The 26,385-nt window shown below is 40.8% G+C and overlaps 2 protein-coding genes and 1 pseudogene across 3 annotated transcripts in view; 1 reads left to right on the top strand and 2 right to left on the bottom strand.

Moving 5' to 3' along the window:
• TAOK1 (TAO kinase 1) overlaps nt 1–15,433 on the top strand; it is a 155,455-nt gene extending 140,022 nt beyond the window's left edge. The window contains exon 20 of the mRNA XM_082603520.1: nt 6,086–15,433. Coding sequence (XP_082459646.1) covers nt 6,086–6,547 — 462 coding nt within the window. The 3' untranslated portion in view covers nt 6,548–15,433. The remainder of the gene's footprint in view (nt 1–6,085) is intronic.
• On the bottom strand, nt 3,368–4,134 carry LOC309793482 (dynein light chain Tctex-type 1-like; annotated as a pseudogene). Its single transcript has one exon. The product of its transcript is annotated as a dynein light chain Tctex-type 1-like (transcript).
• Nucleotides 15,434–20,869: 5,436 nt separating the features above from the next.
• ABHD15 (abhydrolase domain containing 15) lies at nt 20,870–26,347 on the bottom strand (the record flags this gene model as incomplete). The annotated part of the gene is made up of 2 exons (XM_082604643.1): nt 20,870–23,435; nt 25,467–26,347. 2 exons carry the CDS (start codon nt 26,345–26,347, stop codon nt 22,910–22,912), a joined length of 1,407 nt encoding a protein of 468 aa, XP_082460769.1. The 3' UTR covers nt 20,870–22,909.
• Nucleotides 26,348–26,385: the final 38 nt, after the last annotated feature.

The following is a 26,385-nucleotide window of genomic DNA, read 5'->3' as shown; positions in this document are numbered from 1 at the left end:
ATAGTGTTGTGAGAGAAATATTAGTACTATTTTCAGTCAGCCCTCTCATACCTGTGGGTTCTGCATCCATGGATTCAACTAACCTCTGATTGAAAGTATTCGGGGGAAAGAAAATTCCAGAAAGTCCCAAAAAGCAAAACTGCCATTTGCTGCATGCCCCCAGCAACTAGTTACAGAGCATTTACACTGTATAGAGTATTGTAAGTAATCTAGAGGTGATTTAAAGTATGAAAGTATCTGTGTGGCTTTTATGCAAACACTACACTATTTTAGATAAGGGACTTGAGCATCCTCAGATTTTGGTATCTGAGGAACGGTCCTGGAACCCTTCCCCCAAGGATACTGGGGTAGGACTGTGTATTTGTATTTTTAGCTCCACCTAGTGGTTCAGAGTTAGTGCTGATTAGTGTCTTAGGTACAATCTTATTTCACTGTATGAACCAAGCCTGTATGTTCTACAGAGCCTAGTAAAATATGGGCATAAAACTGATACACATTGGTGAAGGTGCAGTGGCACTCTCATATATTGTTAATGCTTTTTGCAAAGCAATTTGGAAGTGTGTGTATATATATATATATATTTAACATCTTTATTGGAGTATAATTGCTTTACAGTGGTGTGTTAGTTTCTGCTTTATAACAAAGTGAATCAGTTATACATATACATATGTCCCCATATCTCTTCCCTCTGGAAGTATATATTGTACTTTGGGAATGTTAAGTGTTTGAGAATTTATTCTAAGGAAATCCAAATATAGGAAAAACAAGATGCTAAGTATGGTAATTATAGCATAGTTTATAATGGTTTAAAATACATAGCCATCTAAGATAGAGATATAATTAAGTAATTATGGCCAAGCCACTTAATAAAATCTTATTCAACCATTTAAATGATGGCTACAAAGACAGTATTAATATAGAAAATGCTTATGATGTGTTGAATAAAATAAAAAAAGACCAATCACACTTAAAGTGAATTGAAGTAATTAATGCTAGTAGTGGCTATATTAACATGATAGAATGGTTTTTCTATTTTACTTTTTTGGTGGGGACTGTACCACGCGTATGCAGGATCTTAGTTCCCTGACCAGGGATGAACCCGTGCCCCCTGCAGTGGAAGCACAGAGTCCTAACCAGTGGACTGCCAGGGAATTCCCTATATTTTACTTTCTTAATGCGGTTTATATTACTTTGATAAGGGAAAATACATAAGATTATTTAGTATGACAAATAATAAAGGAACAGTAGGGTGATGAATCTGTAGTGCTTTGAGTTGCTACTAGGGCTAATATTTACATTTCAAGTGACATGCATGTAAAGCAGTTTGGGGTCAGTTGGCAGCTACCAAACCCAGGTATCCTCTCTACAGAAACTTTGAAAAATCTTAACTGCTGTATTTTCTGCACTTGGCACTTACTGGTTGTACAGATGAGAAACAGTAATCTGAAAATAAATAGAGCTGGAACCAGAGTGAATATTACTTGTTTCATGATGAATAGTTCTCTTTGAAGTTTGCTTTAATCTCGAAATGAACCAAGAGTTGTTCCTGTAGGTTGAGGCACCAACAAAGTAAAAGTAAGCCTCACTTGACTCACATAAGGTCCTTTTATGACTTTTCTCATATTTCATTTACATTAAAATTTTCAGCAAAATGACAACATAACTATAAATGTTAAATTCCCTATGAATTAAAAAAATTTTTTTTATTGGCGCCTAGTTGATTCCCTGTGAATTTTATATGTGCATGAAAAGTGGCAGTATTTCCAAAAGTATAAATGTTTTCATTTTTTAGTTTTATCATTTCAATTAATTTTCTTTCAGTATTTCACTTAGTATCAACAAACATGGTTGGTAGTTTTTAAGTGAGAATTGACGACTGGAATGTCTTACAGGATCTTTCTTTGTGGAACTGAAAATATTCACACAAAAATATCACATTTGATTTCAAAGAAGATAGGTCGGGAGAGCCTCTCAAAAGTCTTAAGTATGGTAACTTTTATCTACCCAGTGAAACCACCTTTCTAATTTGCAGTAATAAATAACATGTTTTAAAAGAAATGGGGATTAATGTAACCTATCACAAATCTTAGGTTTTATTTTTGTTTAATTGAAAAATGTTCTGAGTTTCTTGAATGGCAAAACTAATCAGCAAACAAAATTGAAGCAATACTTACTGGATAAAAGGTTCATAAGCATTAATGTGTTTAATATTTTTATCATGAGTTTCCTTCAGATTATATGCAAGGAATTCAGATCAGTTACATGCTAAGTGCTTTCCCATCATTTATTAGATCCTTCAAATTAAAATAAGTGCTTTTAAGTAAATGGATTTAAATTTTTTTTACATATAAAATACTTTAAAAATTTGAAGTTCTCTGAATCCTTAGAGATAAATAAGTTTAATTCCAAAGAATTGGGTATTTTATATATAGATACTAAAAGAATGGGAAAATTATTTTATAAATACACAATCATTTTTTAAAACCTGGCAAATACCGAGAAACAGAAATGTCCTTAATCCTTCCACTCAGGAATCACCACAGTTAACAATTTGATGTCTTTACCTCACAGGAAGCATTCATGTTTAATCTGAGTTCTCCTTCAATCTTCAAATGAATGACCCTCTCTAAATCTTTGTAACACTAGTATTTAGAACTTTTGATAATTTTCAAACTCTTCTTACTGGAGTCCATCTGGCCGATCTGTAATTCTCCAAACACTTCTTATTTTTACCATTTGTCCGTGTCTTTGCACATGTTCTCTCTGCTGAAAATATTTTCCCCTCCGCTTGTCTTCCTGGTAAAGTTGTATTCTTCCTTCAGAATCCAGTCTCTACCACCTCCTCTAAGAAGACTTCTTTGCCCTAGTCTCCTTCTCCTGTAGAGTGAATCACTCCGTCCCTTAGTATTTCTGCTATACTTTATAAATCTATTATTACGTCTTATCATATTCTGTTGTAATTTTTATTTGCCTGTGTTTCCCATGCTAAACTGTGGTTTTTTTTAAGGGCACTTAAAAATGACACATAGAAAGTAAACATTTATTGAGCTAGATTTCTACAGATAGCAATATGACTATTGGCTTAAGTTCTCAAATATCTTGAAACATGATTATTTAATGCTCCTGTACAAATTCTCTTTTTTCCTATCTTTTAAAAACTTTTTTTCATGGAAATTTTCAAACATATACAAAAGTAGGAAGAATTAGTACAATGAAATTCCAAGTACTCATCACCCAGCTTCAACAGTTATCAGTATTTTGCTAATTTTTTCTTATCTATTCCCCGGGCTACATACACACACACATATACATACACACACACTCTTGGGGGAAACAATATCTGGGATATATATATATTTTTTAAATTGGAATAATGTATTATTCTAACAAAAGTACAAAGTATGGAAAATTAGTGTATTTGAATCATTTCAGAGAGTAGAGAAAGTTTCACACTTAGCAGATTTCGGCTTTTTAGCACCTTTGAAAAGAAACATTCAAAGTTAAGACAAGTGTCAGGACAGGCTCCTGACTACCTTCAGTGATGATTCCTCTGACTTAGGATGTGCAGGTCACGGAATAGTGTGGTTATTTGTTTTTTTTCTCTACATTTTGAGAGTGCCACAAAAACACACTTAAAGAGAGTGAGACAGGTGATCACTGACTAGATGGCTGGTGGTTAGAAGATGGTAGAGAAACGTTGGGACAAAAGGAGAAAATCACAGGCTGGACGAGGTAGTCAAATGGACAGCCCAAAGGCGCTGATAATGTAGTACATGGTCTTGTTCTCCCATCGCACAGTGCAGCTCCCATCAGTAGAGCTGTCCCAGAAGCAGGAACTTGCCGTGTATAATCCCGCTCTGTTCTTCTGCATGATTACACGGGTCACAATGTATTTAAATGGTTTCCCCATCTTGGTGAGTTGGCTTAGGGTTTGCTCCACTACGTTTGTGGTCCACTGATTCACTTTGCTGTGCTGATAGGCATTGCCACCAATGGCTCTTTCTATGGCCTCTTTTACAATGTTGCTCACTTCACCAACAACAAAAGCAGTCTCCTTGGTAGCCTGGTAGTCTTCCATCTTTCCTTCGGCGCCTTGCCTCTGCCTCCTGTCTGGGATATTTTAAAGCAAATTCTAGTATAGCATCATTTCACTCCTAAATATAGATAAGGACTTTTTTACTTTAATATAATCATAAGTCCATCATAATATTTAACAAAATTGATAATAAAATTTAAATATTACCTCATACTCAGTCCATGCCTGAATTTCTCCTTTTATCTCAGAAATGTCTTCTTTAAGTTGGCTTATTTGGATTGGGGCCCAAACAAGGTCCAGACATTGCTTTGGTTAATTGTCTTTTAAGTTAATTAGTCTATAATAGGGCCCTCTCCCCTACACTTTTTTCCCCCCCATTTGGATTGGATCATTTGTTCTGTAGGAATTCTCAAAATCTGTATTTGGCTGATTGCGTCCTCATGGTGTCATTTAATGTATTCTCTTTTTTACTTCATATTTCCTACATAAACTGGTAATGAGATCCAGAGGCATGATTATATTTAGATTCAATTTTTAATTTTTGCAAGGAATTTTCATGAGGGTTACTGTGTACTTCCTTTTGCATCACATCAAGAGATACATAATGTCTAGCTGTCCCCCTTTTAAGTGACATTAATATTGATCAGTGGGTTTAGGCAGTTATCAATTTGATCAGTCATAAAAAAGTTCTCCATCAACTTTTTTTTCATTGTCTCTTGACTTTATTATGAATTGCTTTACATTTTAAAAAATATATGTATAGTCAACTACATTTATTTGTAATACCTTCCAGTTTTCCAGAACTGATGATGATGGCTACCCAACCACTAATTTCTAGGTATATAGAAACTAACTTTTTTTTTTTTTTTGCACGGTATGCGGGCCTCTCACTGTTGTGGCCTCTCCCGTTGCAGAGCACAGGCGGACGCACAGGCTCAGCGGCCATGGCTCACGGGCCCAGCCGCTCCGCGGCATGTGGGATCTTCCCGGACAGGGGCACAAACCCGTGTCCCCTGCATCGGCAGGCGGACTCTAAACCACTGCACCACCAGGGAAGCCCTAGAAACTAACTAATGAAAATTTTAGTTTTTGTTTGTTTGCTTTTCACTTAAGGCTTTGGTCTATCTGGAATGTGGTATAAGATGGGGTTCCATTTTTATTCCCTTCCAGATGGTTGGCCAGTTGGGCCTCTGTCATTTGTTTAAGAATCCATCTTTTCCCCCCATTGAATTAATTAATTAATTAATGCTTTTGTCCTGCTTTAAAAACCTACAAATTGAGATCTTTATTCTATTTCTGTTTCACTAATAGTCTGTCCCTGCACCAATACCACATTTATTTTATTTTTTAATCTTATTTATTTAATTATTTATTTAATTTTGGCTGCGTTGGGTCTTCGTTGCTGTGCACAGGCTTTCTCTAGTTGCGGCGAGCGGGGGCTACTCTTTGTTCTGGTGTGTGGGCTTCTCATTATGGTGGCTTCTCTTGTTTCGGAGGACGGGCTCTAGGCGCGCCAGCTTCAGTAGTTGTGGCTTTGGGGCTCTAGAGTGCAGGCTCAGCTGTTGTGCACGGGCTCAGTTGCTTCGCAGCATGTGGGATCTTCCCGGACCAAGGATCAAACCCATGTCCCCTGCATTGGCAGATGGATTCTTAACCACTGCACCACCAGGGAAGTCCCCCACATTTATTTTATTAGAGTGAGATTTTGGTGTGTCTGATGAAGCTAGTTTCCCTTCACCCACTTTTTTTTTTATTCAGTGTTTTACCTAATGATTTAGTAGCCATTGATGATAATTGCCTTGATTTATTATTTCAGTAGAGGTTATTGCCTTTGCTTTTAAGAACTTGATTTTACACATTTTAGAAATATAAATTACAGATTATTTCTACAGTACATCTCTTTGATTTTTGAATGTACATCCATAAAATAGCCAGAGGGAACTTTTTTATGATTCACTTCAAAGCTGAGTAATTATCACTTCCTTAGTTTGTAGATTTTAAAAAATAAATCAGCTTTCTTTTTGCTTCTCTCCTCCTAACCCCCATCAGATTGAAGAAGAAATGTTGGCTTTGCAGAATGAACGCACAGAACGAATACGAAGCCTGCTGGAACGTCAAGCCAGAGAAATTGAAGCCTTTGACTCTGAAAGCATGAGACTAGGTTTTAGTAACATGGTCCTTTCTAATCTCTCCCCTGAGGCATTCAGCCACAGCTACCCGGGAGCTTCTAGTTGGTCTCACAATCCTACTGGGGGTCCAGGACCTCACTGGGGTCATCCCATGGGTGGCCCACCACAGGCTTGGGGCCATCCAATGCAAGGTGGACCCCAGCCATGGGGTCACCCCTCAGGGCCAATGCAAGGGGTACCTCGAGGTAGCGGTATGGGAGTCCGCAATAGCCCTCAGGCTCTAAGGCGGACAGCTTCTGGGGGACGGACGGAGCAGGGCATGAGCAGAAGCACGAGTGTCACTTCACAAATATCCAATGGGTCACACATGTCTTATACCTAACTTAATAATTGAGAGTGGCAATTCCGCTGGAGCTGTCTGCCAAAAGAAACTGCCTACAGACATCGTCACAGCAGCCTCCTCACTTGGGTACTACAGTGTGGAAGCTGAGTGCATATGGTATATTTTATTCATTTTTGTAAAGCGTTCTGTTTTGTGTTTACTAATTGAGATGTCATAGTATTTGGCTGCCGGGTTTTGTTTTTTTGTTTTTGTTTTTTAACTTTCGGAGAAAGTTTGAAAAGGGGAATAGATATGTATGTGTGTATACATATACATACACACACACACACACACACACACACACGCATCTCAAGCATGTGGTTACAAGAAATTGGCTAGTTAGGGGGTATTTTCTGAACACTGCAAAAATAGAATGCAGCAATGTGTCCTGAGTCATCACTTTGGGGCAATTATATCCTAAGAAGGTCATGAAAAAATCTAAAGCCTTTCTCCATACCCCAAATTCTTATAAGCTACTCACAGCAGGCAGCATATGCTGAAACAAGTTATTATGGAAACACATCTGTGTCCCCTCACCAATGTATTTTCTTTATTAAATTGGTCTGACTTCTCAGCCTCATTTGGAGTGAAAAAGAACGTGGAAATCCATGAACACTAAAGGGTTCCATTGACTTTTTCAGAGAGTAGAAAACAATTTAGTTCTTTTTCTGAATGCTGCATAGATATGTCAGTGATTCTTTTTTATTTTATTTTTTTCCATTCAATTGTGCCTTTTTTGTGGCATGGTGAGATGGAGGTGTAAGGAGATCACAAGTTGTGTGGGAATTGTATCAACGAGCCTGTGAGCCTTTAAAGGGGAAGACCAGAAGGGTGAGAGAGGCCCCTGAATGTTCATATGGTGGGTATGTTCAGCAGCATAGTGAGGAGATGAAGCCTCTATATCCTGACGTTTTGTTGCTTATACTGTGATATCTTATCCTAGCTAAGCTCTATAACTCCCAAGACCCCAAACAGTACTTTTACTTTGTACAAAAACAAAGAACATATAGCCAATACAAATCAAATGCCAGAGAGTTTTGAATGATGCCATATTTGCAAACTGCCATCTATTGGAATTCTCACCACACTACATAGACATAATTTGATTACCCCTTTTGGCTTATGGGATTTCCTGTTTACAAGTAGAATAGCCAATTATTTAAATGCTTAGTTGCCATAGTGAACCAGGAGTCACTGAGCCAATGACTTTACCAGCTGCTGACTAATCCTCATCACCACTGTAGATTTTGCTGCATGTGCAGGTCCTCTTTTTTTTTTTTAATTGCTGTTTTTGTTGCTGCAATACTTTACAAACTTCTAGTTCCTTGAGACTTAGTGACCATTTGGCATCATGTTAACATCACACAACAGGAAACACCACTTCCAGAAGTCTCTAGCCTCAGTGCTAAAGTACTACTGAAAAGGAACTAGCAAGTTTGGCAAATTAAAAAAAAAAAAAAGTAAAGTAAGTTATAGTGGTCAGGGAATCTCTTGACAAACGCTAACTTTTTTTTTTTCCCACAGAGGGGCGTGTTTTGTTTTGTTTTGTTCTGTTTTGTTTTGCAATGAAGGATCAACCCAATGCTGAAAGTTAGATGTTACTTGGTATTCCACTGCTAGTGTGGAAATAGAGTTGAAGGTGGGTAGGAAGCTTTGAGTATGACTTAAAGGAAAAAAACTTTCTTTTCAGTGATAAATCAGAGTTTCTTACAAGTTGTCTTGACCCCTCCCTTGTCTTGAAGAACCCTTGCTGCTGACTCCGGATCCTGCTTTTCGTCATAGTCAGAGGACTCCAAGGTAGAATTTTCTGAGTCCCTCTCAATGATACTCTTCACCTAGACCAGGCTAATGACCAAACAGTAATCTATAATTGTTGAAATATTGGCTTTCTCAACAAAATTTAAGTCTTTCCCAGGTATGTCAGTCTAATCTCCATGAATCCTCCCCTTTAGGAGTTTCTGGCATTCATTTAAAGGTAACTAGAAGAAAAATTAATATTTTAATGTAAATCTTTTAAAAACCAAGATCACAGTAGAATTCACACACAGTTTTAGGCAGTGTTTCAGGTAGCACTCCAGTACATTGTCCTCTTGGCCATGCTTGAGATCACCAGTTTTTAGGTGAACGTGACATGTACTTCTTGTCTGTCTAATGAAAGGAGCTTTTAATTTTCTGTCATTTTGCAATCACCTATTATACAGTATTTCAAACAAATTGAGATATTTACCTATTTGGAGGAAAATGATAGGAGAGAGCTTTAAAATTAATGTCCAAAAATATAATGAATTTGATACCTTTAAAAAAAATTCTTATTAGATCTGACCCCTCTGTACTACTGGAGGGGTGGAATAGGAGTACAGCTCAGTTTTACATACAAAACTCTTTAAAATAAAAAATACTACCAATAATACATGTTAAAGTCCACTTGTGGACTTAAATTAGTCAGATTGAGTTATTGAGTTCATGCAGATCATATGTACTTGTAAAATTGTGATTGAATACTGACTCCAAATGTCTATCCAGTAGGTCTTTGTATCTGATTTAATTGTGTGGCAACCAGTTTTACATGTAGGTCATGACTATACCTGGATTATTCCATTAAGTTCATTTTAATTAAAATATATATAGTTTGCAAAAATGGTTCAACTTAATTGATTTGTGTGTGTTTGCAAGATCTAACTTCTGAGGAATATCATACATGGTAGGAATTATCAAAGAGTAAAGCTTGTAGCAGGAACATTTGAAAGATTTTGAGAGATTCTGAAGAAAGAAGCAGGCACTTTCTGAATCAGTGTACAGATGTCAACATTTGGTCAGATTCCTACTACCTCTTCCCCATTGTTGGTGTTCACTCGATATATATGTGTTTAAGAAAATAAAAAGTATGGGATATTTGTCCAGCATATCAGAAAGTCGTAAATGCTATGTCTGGTATCCAGAGCTTGGCAGTAAAAGTTTCTTGTGTTCACTGTCTCTCCCTTTTTTAAGTTAGCATTAGAAAAATGCAAAACCTCATACCTTGAAAGATATTGTTCCTAATGGGGTTCCCTTCCTTTTGCACATATTTTTTCCTTTATTAAAGTCAGCTCTAACCCCGAATTAAAGTATCAAAGTATTTTCATTATATAGATAAAGTTAGTTGGAAAATATGTTTTTATCAGTTTTATTCAGAGCTGCCATTCTTTTTAGTCATTTCTGTGCCTAGAGATGAGTAGTCCTGCATTTGAAGCCACACCCACAGATATGATATGCTTGGTACTCTAGGCCAAGGATTTATTGGTAAGTTGAACTTTTTAACATAGTCATTACGATTTTCAGTTGCCTAGACATCAGGTAAACACCATTCAGTACACTAAAGAAACTGTCCTTGACTCTCTCCCACTCCCACCTATTTTTCCTCACCCCCTTTTCAAAAATTGAAAACGCTATGAGTGTCTTTTTCAGACCCTAAGGCAGACTTTAGTAGCTTTCTACTTCTTTAACTAAATGTCTGGCATTTTAAACTTTTATAGAATACATTGTGTTGGACACTGGAATAATACTGTTTATTTTCACCTGTGAAAAATGACTTTATTGTACTTGAAACACCTCCTTTGCATTTCTCCATTTGTGCCATTCACTAGTGGAAATAAATTGTATTATACCATAATCTACTGGCTTTTAAAAACTGTGTTAAATATGCACATTTTTGGTATAGCTATTATCATTTGTATGTATATATTGTATATACATATGAGTGTCTATATGTGTGTATAGATTGATGAATATAATTCATACTGTACATTTCCATCAGGGCACTTAAGTTTCTGTTATTTTGTTTCATTATTTTAGTCCTCAGTTAAGGCAAGAATGCATGTGTTTCTTAACAATGAGTACTCTGGGTTGATATTTATGAGAAGGTGGTCATTAGATGCAATCTTTTCTATTTTAATCCCCTCTTAGCACTTGAGTGGGTGGAAAGAAAGTTAAGTAAAATGTGGAACCATAAGTTGCAATGCAGTAAAATAGTGCTGGGGAAGGAGCCAGTTAGTGTTTCTGTGAGTTTGTGTCATGATGCAATGAAAGATAGGTGATGCAGAGAGAAATGAACCATGGAAACTAAAAACACTGGTGGTGATTCCTCTGCAAAGATAAAAAGAACCAATAAGTCACATAATCTTCATGTGCACTCCATACATATTTCTTAGTAGTGGTGCCATTGATCCTCTTTCCCTTTTTACTCCATTTATAATAATAATTATAAATTTTGCTAAGGACCAAAACATCCGAGAAAGGAATTACTACTAAAGCATCTAAGGTTCTCCTAAACTATAAAATCAACAGGAAATGGCCACTGGGAGAGAAGGATTTGGTATTGGCAAGGGGCTTTCTCCTTTTAGCTGCCTCTTCTTGCTTGCTAATAGTAAGTTCTTCATGCACCTTCCACCCCTTTGGAGGCACTACGTTTCAAGCACAGATTTGGCCCAACACTGCAGCCCTTTCCTAAGAAGTTTATATGGCCCTGCGTTTTGTTCCATGCTCACAATGTGAAGTGTCTAGTGTATATTCCAGTCAGAAAATAATATATTTAAGGTGTATAAGTGTGAATCTCCTATAATGATGGAAGAGGAGGCTCTTATTTCTTAGAAAACTGCTTTCTCTAAGGAACAAATCTAAAACTTGGGCTGTCATCTTGGAGCTGCTTACCAAAATACAGATCCTTATTAAAAAACAAATTCTCTGTTTTCCCTCCTCTATCATGATAGTGCCCCCCAACCAGGTTGTAGCATTGCCTATTAAACGGCACTCACTCTTAGTTGTTACGAACTGGAAATTTTCCATCCTCAGATTCCTTAAAGGATGAAGAGTGTGCTGTACACTTAGCAGACTTGCCTCTTGTATGCAAGGACTACTGATTGAAGTCTATTTTGCTGTGTGTCTGGTTATGTTGTCTGCACTTTTATTAAATCACTACAGTAAGTCTACATTGGAAGTGACTTAATTTGTAAAGAAGTTTTATTAAACACTGTCTAGAAAAAGAAAGTGAAGCTGAGAACTCTTCCTTTATTGTGCATTTATATTTTCTACTGAATTCTGGTAGCCCCTTTTAAAGTCACATTAACTAATTCTTCCCTTGTTTGTATTCAGATTTCCAAAATTTCACTCATGCAAGGGAAGAGAATCTATTTGGCCTAATGGTGGTCTTCAGATCATAAGAAATACATAAATTAGCATGCACCTTATCTGCCTGTTGTGGGTTTCTTAAACTTGCACTTCCCTCTCACCCACCCCAAAATAGATATCCTTTAAAGAAAATAAAGGCAGAGAATTAAAACTGCGGAGCCATTTACTATGTCACCATCACTGTTAACTGTTACCCAGCAATCAAAACTTTTTGAAGTTTCAGAGCTTTGTGTGTGTGTGTGTGTGTGTGTGTGTGTGTGTATCTGTTTGATTGTGTTGGGTTTGTTTTGTTTTTAAATGTACAAGAGAGTCTTCTTTAAATAGAGAAAAAGGTTAATCCTCTCTGAAACAGGATGCCCATTGGATATACTGATCTGGACATCTGTAGGTAGTTTGCCATGAAAAAGTAGAAGATGAGACTTGTGAATGAATGAAAAGGGTATCTTGATACCCCAGAATTCCCCCTAAATTACGGGTAATTCAACCTGCACAGTTTCCTTTTCACTCATAGTTTTTAGCAATTGTGAGTGAAGAAATCATGTAATTATCTGTAAATATTTAGCTAACAAATTGACCTAGTTTCTGTATTTTTTTGTTTTTGTACTAAAGTTTATAAGTCTGTGCCAGCTAGAGAGGAGTTGCTGTCATTGCCAGTTGTGGTCCTAGCATCTAACCCTGAAACCATCCTAGGTAACATTTTTAGAATTAATGCTTCAGTGTTGTTAAACAGGGAGAAATTAAGCTCAACCGTTGGTCAGGTTTAAAATCTTTTGAAGCAAAGTCATTTTATTTAATACAATGATTACATGTCGTCAATCATGAATGAGGTAGGGAACCTCCCTCCCCCAGTGGCCATGTTTACAGAAGTGTGTTTTGTCTATAAAGTGCAAGGGTTTTAATGTTTATGTAAATTATGCAGGTGATAACATTATGGCTTGGAATTGTTTATTGGGCTCTCGCTGAATTTTCAAATGAAATGAACTATGCTTATTACTGGCACATTGATCCCATTTCTGGAGCATTTTCCTATTTCCAGAATTACATGTATTCCTTTGTCATTATCCCTTGATATGCCTTGTAGCCTAAGGTATTAAAAGCTGGTAAACATAGATGAGGGAATTGCATTTTTTTAAATCCATGAACCTTCATTTGTATTCCTTCATTACTCATGTTTCTTTGGCAACTCTGAGGTCAGTGAAGTTTAGAAATGAGATACCAGTGTTAATGAAAAGTGTGTACTCTTTGCTTTTGCATGGCTTGGCTTAGCATCAAGGGTATATTTGGGCCACTTGAAAGCATGAAGACCAGTTGTATGGGAACAGGTTTCTCTCAGTGGCACATTTTGCTTTTTCTGAGCCCTCAAATACATTGCCTCAGCATGAACATTATTGTTTCTATAAATTACACATGGTCATGGAATGAATTATGTGATTTAAAAGGATGGAACTGCTTAATGTTTGCAGATTCCAGCTGGCCATGTGACTATTGGGCACATATCAAACCTGGGGGGAAATATTGGAGCCCTTCTAACCCTTTTTTGGTCATAGACAAGTATATTTAGTTTATTAAAAGATGTTGGCTGCCCCTGGTATGTTGCCAGAAAGCTCTTTTTTGGTGCCTATTCCAAATGTGCTTTCTTGCATTTCATAATATCAAAGAAACCACCACCCCTTCTTCCCAACAGCATTTTATGTCAGACCTTTTATTCCACATTAAATGGGAGTTGTGCCTACTTAGAGTGCCCCTCCAATTAATTACATACACGTGTCCTAAAATAATCCAAGCAGGAGACACAGGTAGGAAAATTTTTTTTAGGAAGTCCACTCGAGGCCAGTAATCTATCTGACAAGGTATTTTACCACATTATCTTGCCACTTGATAAATGAGCCTATTAGGAATTGCAGTTGGCTTCATAGGGTAAAATCCAAGTAGAGAGGGGTATGTGGGGTTTCTATTAAGAGATAATTTTGTTATTGTTTTACCTCTCCTTTTATGATCCTTCTCTGCTAGGTTAGAATGGGTTAATTCTCCAAATTTATTTTGTTTTTTTTCTTTTAGGGAAATTTTTACAAAAGTGATGGTCTGATGTAAATAACATTTTGAAGTATAGTGCACATAAGTTCCCGAGACTATTTCAACCTGATAATTTGTAAATGCTTTAGAGTTTTTTTCATTAACACTTGTGTTGCTAAATCCTATTTAAGTCTGCTAAAAATTTTAACCCATTTAAAACTTAAACATTTAAATAATGGATGAGTTACTCTGAGCAATTTAGCTTTCAAAACCCCCTTGTTTTAGTATATGAAAAAGATAGCCTAATGCGCATTAATGAGGTTGGAGAGACTATGAGAAATATGTATAGTGTATATTTTAAAACAGCTTTGCTTGTATTGTGAAGATTTAAAAACAAACTTGAGATTTTTAACGTAACTATTAACACAGTTTTAACATAAGTTATCCCACTGGGTTTAAGAGCATCTTGAATGTATAATCCTTTTTGTAACCCAGGTTGGTTTCTGCTTTTACCAGTCATCCAAACATATTATTTATGATTTTAGTTTTATATACTCATTTACTTTTGTTTTCCTCAACCAGCATGATTTTTTTGCACATGTATTGTAGAAATTTTTAAAAAGAAAAATCAGTACATCATTTTCTCTGGATTTTCTTCACTTCCTTTCTACTAACCCATTACCTTAAAGGCCATATCGTTCCATTTGCATTATTTGTGCAAATGCCGGGGTTGGTTTTTATTTTTATTTTTGCTATTTACCTAAAAAAAGAAAAATGCTTCAGTCAATTGCTTTTTTATTTAAAAAAAGAAAAAAGAAAAGAAAAAAAGCTGTAACCTTATCATTTCTGAGTAGACCATTGAGAGATGAATGCACACCTGTAATAGCCCAGGACCAGCTTTGGTGGCTAAAGGGAATATTTTAACTAAGCAAGAGGTTCTTTTCTAAAAGTGGTATATATTATTCACAATCTCTTTCAGTTATTCCCACAAGTCAGGGGTCCAGATAAAATGAGGGTTATCAGCTAACTGATATGTTATCATTGAGGTTCATCAATGAATTTGTACATTTCTAGTTCCCTTTGGTGAAGGGAAAAAAAATGATGATTTTGCAAGACCTAGATTTTGGCTTGGTTTCTTGCCTCCTTTTTTGGCAGCCTTCATCTTCTCATCTCCTAAAGCCCTTGAGCCTGTAGGGTTTTCATGGTGGACAAAGGACCTGTGGTCTTTTAAAACTAGGACTGATTTTTTTGGCAAGAGATTATCATGTTGAAAGTGATGTTCTGCCACTTTACCGATGACTAATTTTAAATATACACAGTCCTCTTAATTTTCGGACCAAACAGACACCCACAGTGGAGGCTTATCAAGGGTTGCAATGGGGAAGAAGCCTCTCCCTCACTGTCAGCACCAGCTGGTAAAGGTGACTGTACAGATGTGCATTTTCCTTTTGGTAGAAATGGTCCGCAGCACTAATTGGTAAGGCTTATTGTACAGTATATTGTCAGTATTCTTCTGGTTCAACATACCTTATAGTTCATATATAACCTGTATTAATTGTATAGATTGTGCATTTAAAGCTGTTACCAAGTTGTCAGAACATAAGAGCGAAAACAAGGTCATATGTAATATTTTGTTTGTAAGTATCCTTTGTATCATAGCAAAGGAAATGTTTAAAAAAATCAACTGTAATAAAGTAATTTTAGTACACAGAGTGTCTGCTCAGTTTTTTTAAGTAATTGTATTCCCATAAAGATAAAGTATATTTCAGTTCAGTGACTATTTACTGGATAATTACTGAATCTCAGGCACTGCTGTATGTTGGGGGTTACAAAAATGAGTAAGATGTGGGTAAGAATGAGCTCCCTAGTGTAGACTAAAACCCTCTAGACTAATTGCCTCGAATTCTGTGTGCCCAGACAGTGAAGTGGCCTGTGCTGTGGATGTGAGATGATTCTACTTTAGGTTCTAATGGCTTGTTGCAGGTTCTTAAGTTTTATATAGACATATGTTGTGGTCTGTGTAACTACAGTTCCTCCCAGACACATGGACACATAGATGTATGCAGTTCTTGGACCTTGTACAAAGCTTCACAAGGTGGTTTCACCTGGGTTCGTCTTCCCAGATTTGAAAATCATCACATTTTAGCCCTGAATGGGGTAGAGTATCTAATCCAGTCCTGTTAAAATGACTTTGTCAGAAGGCTTAATTTGGAGGGAAGGAGTTTCTTGGGCTGGGGTTTATATGTTTTTTTCTATTAGAAAATAGTTTTAAGTGTTGTCATTTTAAAAAGTATAGTTGAGATTACCTACTTTATTGAATAGAAGACTATCAGAAAAAAATGGCACTTTTAACTTTTTAACATAGCTTCTAAACTCCTAGAATGTTGATGCTGAGCTATTTTGAGATTAATTAGCATTTATGTAGTAGTTAATTTGCCTGGGTCAAACAACTACGTGGCAGAGCCAAGATTTGACTCCAGGTGTTCTATCTCCAGCATTTCCCAACATCCCACCTTGAATTTGGTTGAGTTGAAAGGGGGTTTAAAAAACAAGATTTCTTTCTGCTTTATCCCCACAATTGAGCGGTTCAAACTACAGTGGAAGGAGAGTTAGGTGCTTCTACCATGTCAGCAACCCAAAACAAATGCTGTCATTGACTAAACACATCAAAGATGCTCTGAGTTATGCTTGGGGTTTAAAGCCTATCCTACCTGACTATAAAAGAAAAAAAAATTTTTATGAAAGAAAATTTAACATAAATTTAAAAATCACCACAGTGGTTGGCTAGCTCCACAGCCCCAGGGTTGTAAGTTAGTGCTATCATCTACATCTCAGTGATGCCAGCTGCCAAACCAGGGTTTTCCTATATATGTCCTAGGCAATTAGTGACTTTTTTTTTTTTTTTTTTTTTGTTTGTTTGTTTTTTGCGGTATGCGGGCCTCTCACTGTTGTGGCCTCCCCCGTTGCGGAGCACAGGCTCCGGATGCGCAGGCCCAGCGGCCATGGCTCACGGGCCCAGCCGCTCCGCGGCATATGGGATCCTCCCAGACCGGGGCACGAACCCGTATCCCCTGCATCGGCAGGCGGACTCTCAACCACTGCGCCACCAGGGAGGCCCGTGACTTTTTTTTTTATTGGAGTATAATTGCTTTACAATGGTGTGTTAGTTTCTGCTTTATAACAAAGTGAATCAGTTATACATATGTTCCCATATCTCTTCCCTCTTGCCTCTCTCTCCCTCCCACCCTCCCTATCCCACCCTTCTAGGTGGTCACAAAGCACAGAGCTGATCTCCCTGTGCTATGCTGCTGCTTCCCACTAGCTATCTCTTTTACGTTTGGTAGTGTATATATGTCCATGCCACTCTCTCACTTTGTCACAGCTTACCCTTCCCCCTCCGCATATCCTCAAGTCCATTCTCTAGTAGGTCTGTGTCTTTATTCCTGTCTTACCCCTATGTTCTTCATGACATGTTTTTCTTAAATTCCATATATATGTGTTAGCATACGGTATTTGTCTTTCTCTTTCTGACTTACTTCACTCTGTATGACAGACTCTAGGTCCATCCACCTCATTACAAATAGCTCAATTTCATTTCTTTTTATGGCTGAGTAATATTCCATTGTATATATGTGCCACATCTTCTTTATCCATTCATCCAATGATAGACACTTAGGTTGTTTCCATCTCCTGGCTATTGTAAATAGAGCTGCAATGAACATTTTGGTACATGTCTCTTTTTGAATTATGGTTTTCTCAGGGTATATGCCCAGTAGTGGGATTGCTGGATCATATGGTAGTTCTATTTGTAGTTTTTTAGGGAACCTCCATACTGTTCTCCATAGTGGCTGTACCAGTTCACATTCCCACCAGCAGTGCAAGAGTGTTCCCTTTTCTCCACACCCTCTCCAGCATTTACTGTTTCTAGATTTTTTGATGATGGCCATTCTGACTGGTGTGAGATGATATCTCATTGTAGTTTTGATTTGCATTTCTCTAATGGTTAATGATGTTGAGTATTCTTTCATGTGCAATTAGTGACTTTAATTATACTTTCAGATACTTGTTCTTACGGATACGAGGGAGGCAAGGCTGCTGAGGGTGTTGTTTATTGCAGGCTGTGTGATAAACAACTTTAGGGGTGCCATTTATAGATTCATGTTGGCTCCGCCACAAGAGTTGTGCAGCAGCTCCGAAGACAAATTCTTTCTCCTTTTGTTAACACCCTTTACATTATGGAGTTTAAAATGAGCATTATTTACTGTCATCTTAGCCAGTGATTGACTAGGAAAAGGCAAATTATGGCATAAAGAGCAGTGGCTTAGGGTTCTGGTCTTCAGCCCCGTCACTACTAACTGAGATCTTAAAAGTCACATCCCTTCTGACCATCACTTACAAGAAATAGGAAAGCAGATGGTTTTTGGCTGGAACAAATGAATCAATGTATAACCTATTAGCCATATCATGGTTATCCGAGAGAGAGCATGTGTGTGTGTGTGTTTGGGAAGGGGGTGGGGAGAGTTTGTCCTCAGTTGGGCAACCCAGCACCCAGTTTGTAAGCCTCAAAGGTGCTGCTCTTCCAGCCCCTTCCCAACTTTGCAGTGGAATTAATAACTGGAAATCCTTGGCCTTACAAGAATCAGAATATAGACTCTGATCTGAAAGCAGATGCCACCTCATTATAGAGGTCTTTGAGCTCTGGTTGAGGAATTAAATGGGCTTGAAGAATGGGATCCATCTGCTTTTACTGTTTCATTATAGCCTAACAGACCTTAATTAAGGCCTATTCACAATCTCAGTCTTTTCATATGGAACAACTCATAACTTGCCCGAAGTCATATGAGTCACAAATGAAGTAGAAACTAGAACCCACATCTCCAAACTATTTCAGTGCTCTATCCAACACACAAATTACTAATTGCCCCGTGGAAAATATCTCTATGTAGGTACCACTGATGATCAGGGAATTTTGAGCCTGCTGGGAAATTATTAGCCCAGAGCAGGAGGCCTGGTTGTTGATTAAACAGAGGTTCCGCTGGTTAGTGTTAGGGGACACAAGCCTAGATCTATAGCAGTGAAGCAACAACCAGCAAATAGAGAATGTGCAGTGAGGCTCCGTTAACTCCACAGGTAGGTAAGCACAGCTCAGTACATAGAGGACTTAAGAAGACAAACAGCACATTTGTCTGTGGAGATTTAAAAAAGAATGACATTCCATTGTTGCAGGGAGACTGCAATTTATTATTCAGAGGCAAACAAGCTGAGAGAATTTTTTCTTCAATCTCACTAGTGATAGACACTAGAGCAAGATACCTTATTACACAGGAAGGCTGGAGGAGCCAGAGACATTTGTTTTTTAAGTGTTAATATCTTTTATTGTTTAATGAAATTCTACTTTTCCTCTCAACTTTTAGCTCTTCCTGGATACTTCAGAGCATAATTATTAGATGTCTTAAAACATCCTCTGGTCGCTTTGGTAGGGTTATTTTCATTAAAATCTTTATGTCATCTCCCAACTCCCAGAATTTGGATCAGGTCTGTGATCTGATCCTCAAGCCCATAAACCAACCAGAAGTCTTTACAACCCACCGAGCTCGTTAGCATTGTTTCCAGTCACCAACTCTCAGATGAGAAGAGACCTTATATCTAATGTAGGCCACCCTTATTTCTCAGCACATGTCCCCTCCATGATACGTGCCTAGGAACAGTCTAGCTTGTGTATACCAACAATGATATGGGACCTTCTGCTTCCTAAGGCATTCATTCCATCCCTGGGCACTTGGACACTCCCTAGGTATAACTTCTTAATCTTAACTCTACAAACTGTCATAACTAGTGAAAACAGTTTCTGATGCCATCTTTTGTGGCTTGGCTGTAGGATCATTGGTATCTGAATTATTGGTATCATTGGCAAGTTCTGCCAAAGTGGCCAATTATCTCTGCCTGTTTAAGCAGGGAGGGAACTTTATACTAAAGTTCATTTCTAAAGGAAGAAACCATGGCATTACTAAGGGTGACTGACTGACAAAGGATCCTGCAGTCTGGGTGGAAGATGAGTACAGAGGAACTTCTGACTCTGGGGTGGTTTTGAGGTTATATATAAAGCTAAGATGACACTTCCTGTGTCAAGACCTCTTTTCTAACAGTACTCAAGTCTTAGCAAGGATATCTTCACTCAAAACAGAGTTAACATCTCAAAATGAGGATTTGGTGCTGTGTTTTTTTATTATTGTCATCTCTGGCCAAGCCACCTTGGAAACCTATGCATAAATACATAAAATGCTAAATCTTTAAGAGAATTAAGTTATAGCTTAGCACAGTCTTTGGTATCAGAGGTCAGAACTTAGCAGGACTCAAGGAAACCTTGAGAAGCAGTTGTCTGCTTCCTGCATTCTGATCCAGTGGGTGGAGACAGATAACTCAGGTCTGAGATTATGCCTCCTTTATTGTAATTGGGTTGTGTTTTCTTTTCCCCCTTTACCATTTGAAGGTGTTTATAAATAATGAAGAGACCAAAAGGGAGGCAAGCAAGTGAATGAGACCTGAGAGGATTGCCAAAGACTTGCTACCTGGAAAACTCCCAACTCAGTGGTACTTCTTTGGGTTTTGTTTGTTTTGTTGTTTGTTTCTTGCTTCCGCAAACTCATAATTTGTCACTTTGTTTTTAGGGCCATGCATTCTCTCAGAATGTGTGCCTGGGGTTCCTCCATCTGGTTTCATATAATTAGCTATTAACAAAAGCAGAGCCAATTTGGGTGATTCCTTCATCGTTAGACTGAAGGACAGGGTCATCCAAACCTGCTTGAACAGGAACTATGCTTTCTTGGCAAAAATGGCTTGAAAAGCAGTGATGTCACCAAATGGTGATGAGAAGATGAGAGAGAGGTAGCTTCCTGAGAATGGCTATGAGTACCTCTGGCACAGGGGCATGGAGGAGAAATACTTTAGGGTTTAGGTGATTAGGGCTGTGGATCCAAGGGGATCCAAGAGACAAGGGCTGTTCTGCTGTTCACAGAGCTTTAAGACTATAACTGGAATATATATATATATATATATATATATATATATATATATATATATATATATATATATATCCTCCCCCACCCTACCCCACAAGCTGGCTTTCCTGTAAAAAAGGAACCATGATTTCTCCAAAAGCTATTATCTTAACCAGAGTCCCGTGGTTATCTGGCCTAGAGAAACAATCTGGATTTTAGCCCTTAGGGGCCCTTTAATCCTGGGGGGTGAGGGTGGGGGGTGGTTAAAAACCACTGGACTGCTCCCCATTTTGCAGTGAGTTCTGAATGATTATAGGGTCCTGCATATGGGACTGCAAGACCTAATAAACTGAAATCCCCACTGTACCAGATGCTGGGGGAGGGGGCTGGCCAGATGTCAGTAATTCTTCTTTGCCAAGCCTTACACCAAGGCGTTAACCAGAAGTAGAACAGCTTCTTTAGGGTTCACTTCCTTATTATCTCTCCTGCTCAGAAATGGTGAGAGAATGTTAGATGAGGAACATAGAGGAGGAGGAACAAGAAGTGGGGAAGGAGGGAAGGAATTTTTTCATGACAGGATAATGTGTCTTAGATAATTGAATGTTGTCTGCATTTCAGTTTAGATTCTTGGATAGTTCAGAGTTTCTTCTTATTTGATCCAGACGAACAAGGATGGGCTAAAATTATCCAAACCTAAAATCATGGCCCCAGAAATTCCTCATACCAAGCCTTAGGGTATGGCTTTTGGTAGACATCTCTCCTTCTTCAAATTGTTTTGCTATTTGTGAGGCCAATATGGAGCTTCCTGTCAAAACAGGTGCCTTCTTTCTTGATGACCAATTAAAATTTCAGGGCAAAGCTTTTCTGGGAGGAACTGGATGTCCTATTGTATTGCTTAATGGCCTAATCCAAACCAAGGTGTGGGTCAATCTGTACAATGCCTTATTTTACTCTGATCTTAAGCATTAGTCCTCATAAAACCAAAGAGCCTATCAGTCACTGAGTGGTCAGATCCAGGAGGAAGCTTTTCCTGCATCTACATGGATGGCCTTTTGAATGAGCAGAAAAAGCCTGGTAATGTGAAATATTCATAAGTCACTGAGTCAGCTCTAGCCAATCTCTTGGAAATTTTGTTTGCTTTCTCTGGTCCCAGATGTCTCTCCAGGGTCTGGAGAGGGAAAGGCTAGCAGTAGTGTGAGAAAAGAGGGCAACTAACCAAAAAAACACCTAAGATATGAGGTTTATACTTTTACCACTTAGAGAAAGCCCACATCTCAGGAGGAAAACACCTCTGGCTAGGACTCTCTGGAGAAATCCCCCGAAATGGTACTGGAGGGAGCAGCTAGAATGTCTGCGAGCCTGGCTCCTTGAGCCATGGTCAAGCAGACCCTGCAAGGATTTCGTCTTCCTAAAATCATCCTTGGGATCTCTCTAGTGAGTCTTGAGGTCCTAGGCTGAAGCCCCAGATCAGCCCCACTCCCAGTCAGGACTTGCAGAACTCCACCGAAAGACTGGCCCTTGGTATTCCAGACGCAGGCGTTCACGCTCTCTAGCTGGTTGCCCTCCCCAACCCCGTCTCAGCACAGCACTTACTGCCTCTGGGCCTATCTCACACTCAACGCAAGATGCATTGGCTCTGTGAGCCGCTTCCACATCTGCCACCACATGAAGTCAGCAGAGCGCCACAGCCTCAGAAAAAAACGAGGGAAGTGGCATCGAGACACAAACATCCTGTCCTCACTACATCAAGTGGCTCCAGCTTGAGAACCAGTGTCACAGAGCTGATTATTTATGTGGCACAGACCTGCCCAATGGCTCACAAAACTCATCTCCTTTGTATCTTTGCTGTGAGCGAGCATTTTCTCTTGAGTCCAGGGACATACATGGAGATGTTCTTTGGCTTATGAAGTCAGTGACGGGACCGTGACAGGGAATGCCCAGCTGCTGAACCAGGATGAGTTGGCATGTGTAGAGCAGGGCCTGGGCAGGAGTTCTGCTCAGGGGCAAATGAACGCTAGCTTGCTGGAAGTTCCATCTCTTTCCACAGACCAGTTTAAGAGAGAAGGGGCTGAATCAGGGGCAAAGAGCTGAAGCCGCCTGCCCCACTCAGTCCTCACTGCGTTTTCAGGACTCAGCCGTGCCCAGCTCTGTTCTTCCTCGCAGGGCTGGCGGGTTCTTGGGTCAGGTCTCACCTTGTATACGATCTCTTCCAGCTAAAGATCTCCTCCAGGTTGGAAGAGGGAGAGACCTCCCGCTTTGGCAGGGTTCCCCAGCGACGCCGGCCTCCTAGGAAAGAAACTCGGCGTCTGCTCAGCCCTTTCATCCTCTCTTCCGTTCGGAAGAACTCAGTCAAGGCCCGGAAGTACTCCAAGATGACCTCGTGGCTCCAGGCTGGCAAGGGCTCCTGGCGCAGGAAGCCACAGTGGCCTCCGTGGCGGCTGAGCAGGAGGAAGAAGTAGGGGTTGCTGTGAAAGAGTTCAGTTGGCAGAAAGTGGTTTGGGGGCCCGCACACAGGATCATCGGTGCTACAGATGCATAGCACAGGTACGGCTGCCTCGTCCACATCCCGGAGGGGGTCGTTGTGGTCCCAGTAGGTGTCCCAGCTGATGGGGAAGCTCTTGGTGTGGCAGAAGAGGGTCTCTTCAAACTCTCGCAGGGAGCGACTCCTGAACAGTTTTCCAGTGTCCACTGTGTCCTCCAGGGCTGTGGCGTACCTGGCAGAAAGAAGTTGAATGGGGAAGGAAGGAAAGAGAGGAAAGAACTGGAAAATAAATTGACAGCAGAAGTTACAGAGTGGCAGCCCACAGGCCAGACTCTGACCACAGAGGCTTTCTTTGGCCATAGAATGTACTTAAAAACTTCCATGTCATTGCCATCATTTAAAATCAGGAGATTTCACATAAAATGCATCTTTCTGGCTTCTTGAGGGAAATGGGGAGATCTGGCGACATGGACTGGCATGGCAACAATCAGGGTATTTCCTCCCTCCTTCCTGTGTTACAGTTTCTACCAGGACAGTCATTCATGGCATTACCTCCCCAGCCCTGAGGCAGCATTTGACTTTACAGCCTCTGAGTTATTGCAACAGCTCTCCTCCAGACCTCATCTTCTGACCCTCTGTAGGGAGCCTGCTATGAAATGTCACCTCCTGAACCTCTCTTGGAAGAACTCAATGGCTCAGACTATCCAAACCAGCAAGTGACATCCCCCAACATTAACATCTTACTTTAAGTTGTATTAGTTTGCTTTTTTAAAAGATAATATGCTATCCAGCTGATGACAAATGAGTGTGTCCTTGATCAGTGGGGCAGGTATTCCTAGAGAGGGCTGAGTGGCGGAGGAAGTGACTGGGAGTGTAATTAATTGGGTGAGGTCCCAAATGGGAGCCTGAGAGCAACTGCTCTGGGAAAGAGGAACATCTTTGCTGTTTCCACCTCCCTGGAGAGGGCCTGGCCCCCTGACCAGGAGGCCAGGATGGGCAGCTCAGTCCTTTATTTGGATTAATTCAGCCTTAGCCAGCTGAATTTGGATAGGTGTTTCCTGCAAACATTCAAAGAGGCTTGCCCCAAGTTGGCAATCCCAAAATTCCATGGGCAGGGCAGTTCCTAAAGGCCCAGGTTTCCTCTCCACTTCCCTTACCTTATCCTCCAGCTGGTGCCCAGGGTCAGCACTGAGGATGGTCATTTGGGGATGGAAACTGGCAGTTAAGCCATGTGAAAGTACCTTGCCCCTGGACTGTTCCAGCGGCTCTGGGTTGCCATGGTAGCACCATGGGCTGTTGCTGAGCTCAGGGTTGACCTTCTTAGAACAGGAGGCAAAATAGGGCAAGGAAAGAAAGAGAAATCACAATTGTCACCATGTATTGGTGCCAGGCCCCTTACTTTCGTTATCTTATTTCATGCTTATAACACCTTGGGAAGTGGTTATTATAAACTCCATTTAACTGAAGAGGGAAGTGAGGCTCAAAGGGGTTAGCTAACTTGCTGGGAATTCAGGATTTGAACCCAAGTGGGTCTGACCCCACATCCCAGGTCTTTCTGCCACACCACACTGCTGCCATCATGTCTTTGACCTCGTTCTTCTATCTCCTAGGAAAACAACAGTGTAAGCAGAGGCCTGGTTATTTGCTGTGGGAATGTCACTCAGGCCTTCTCAGTGGAAAATTCTCCCCTGTCACCCTGGTGGTAGATCCTTTTCTTTTTGGAGATTAAAAAAAATGTTTAAATACTCTTAAAATTTTTGCATTAAATATTGAGTATATACCTGGGAATATGCAAAACATCTGTCAGGTCTAAAGAATTTTAATAAATCAAATACCACCAAATTTCTTATTCCTGTCACCTCCAGGCTCAGAGGAAATATTCTGGACAGATAACCAGTCACAATTGCTTCCAGAGCCCTCTTTGCTGATTTGACAAGCTATGGACTAAGCGATGTCAGGTGCTGCCTCTTGTGGCGGGTGGGGCAGGTGCTCAGGTTGCTAGGACACGGTGGGGCTGAGGTGAGGCCAGCGGGCCCCAGGTCAGGAGTCCCTGCTCTAGCTAATGATGCTGAGTCCGTCTGTGGCTTTTAAACCTGCTTCCCTGATTCTGTCCAGACTAGAGGACTTGGACGCTTCAGGAAGTGTGTGAGGAAAACTTTGCCCAAATTGCTCTAAACCTGTTTGATTCAAAACCAGGCAGAGCCGTTTCTCAGCCCCAAACCTCTATTCCCCCCATTGCTCGTCTGCAGCCTCCGTTACCCACCTGCTGAGGGCGATCTTCTGGTGGAGCAGAAAGCCCCGCTCGTAGGGCCAGGGCAGGCCGGCCTCAAACCACTCGCGGCAGCATAGCACCGGCGAGATGCAGGCTGCACCAGTCATGTAGCTGGAGGAGCCACACTCGCCCAGGTAGGACAGCAGCAGCGCCGAGCCTGAGCCCTCGCTCACCGCGAACAGCGGGGCTGCGGGGTGTCGGAAGCGGATGTAAGTGATGGCCTCTTTGAGATCAGACGGGTCCCCGAAAGGCTGCAGCCGGGGGCTGACCAGTGGGCAGCCGTGGTGGCCGCGACGGTGGAAGATGACCGGGTAGTAGCCGCGCTCTAGGGCCAGCAGGCAGAGGCCGAGCACGTTGCGGGTGAGGCGTCCCCAGGCATTGGGGATCACCAGCAGCACCGCCGGGAGGCCCCCGGCATTGGTGACCCGGCGGCCCCGGGCGCAAGGTCCCACGACCCAGTCCAGGGCCACCAGCCCGTCGTCCGCCAACTGCAGGTACTCCCGGGCCAGATCGGACCCCGGCCCCACCGGCAGCACGAAATGGCAGAGGGTCTGCAGGTGGGGCCCGGAGAGCCAGGAGCGCGGGCCCGGCTCCAGCGCTGTCGAGCGTCGCAAGGCGCGCAGCAGGCACTGGGCCAGCGCCGACGGCTTACAGATGAGCCTGCACCCGCCGGGCAGAGGCTCACGCTCGTCGCTGAACTGGTCCGCGGGGCCTGCGCCGTCCACCTCCTCCTCGTGGTCTTGGCCCTGCGCCCCCGGCAGGGTCCTCGCTCCGACGGCGCGCCTCCCGGGGCGCCGCAGCAGCGCGGCGAGCAGGCCAAGCAGGGCGAGCGCGGCCAGGAGCAGGGCGAGGGCGGCGCCCCACGGCGGCATGGCGAGGCCGGAGAGCCTCCGGCGGGCGGCAGCGGCGG

This window comes from Mesoplodon mirus (genome assembly GCF_964341445.2).
Source record: "Mesoplodon mirus genome assembly, chromosome: 18".
Classification (NCBI taxonomy): Eukaryota; Metazoa; Chordata; class Mammalia; order Artiodactyla; family Ziphiidae; genus Mesoplodon; species Mesoplodon mirus.
This window is presented reverse-complemented; position numbering and strand designations above follow the sequence as displayed.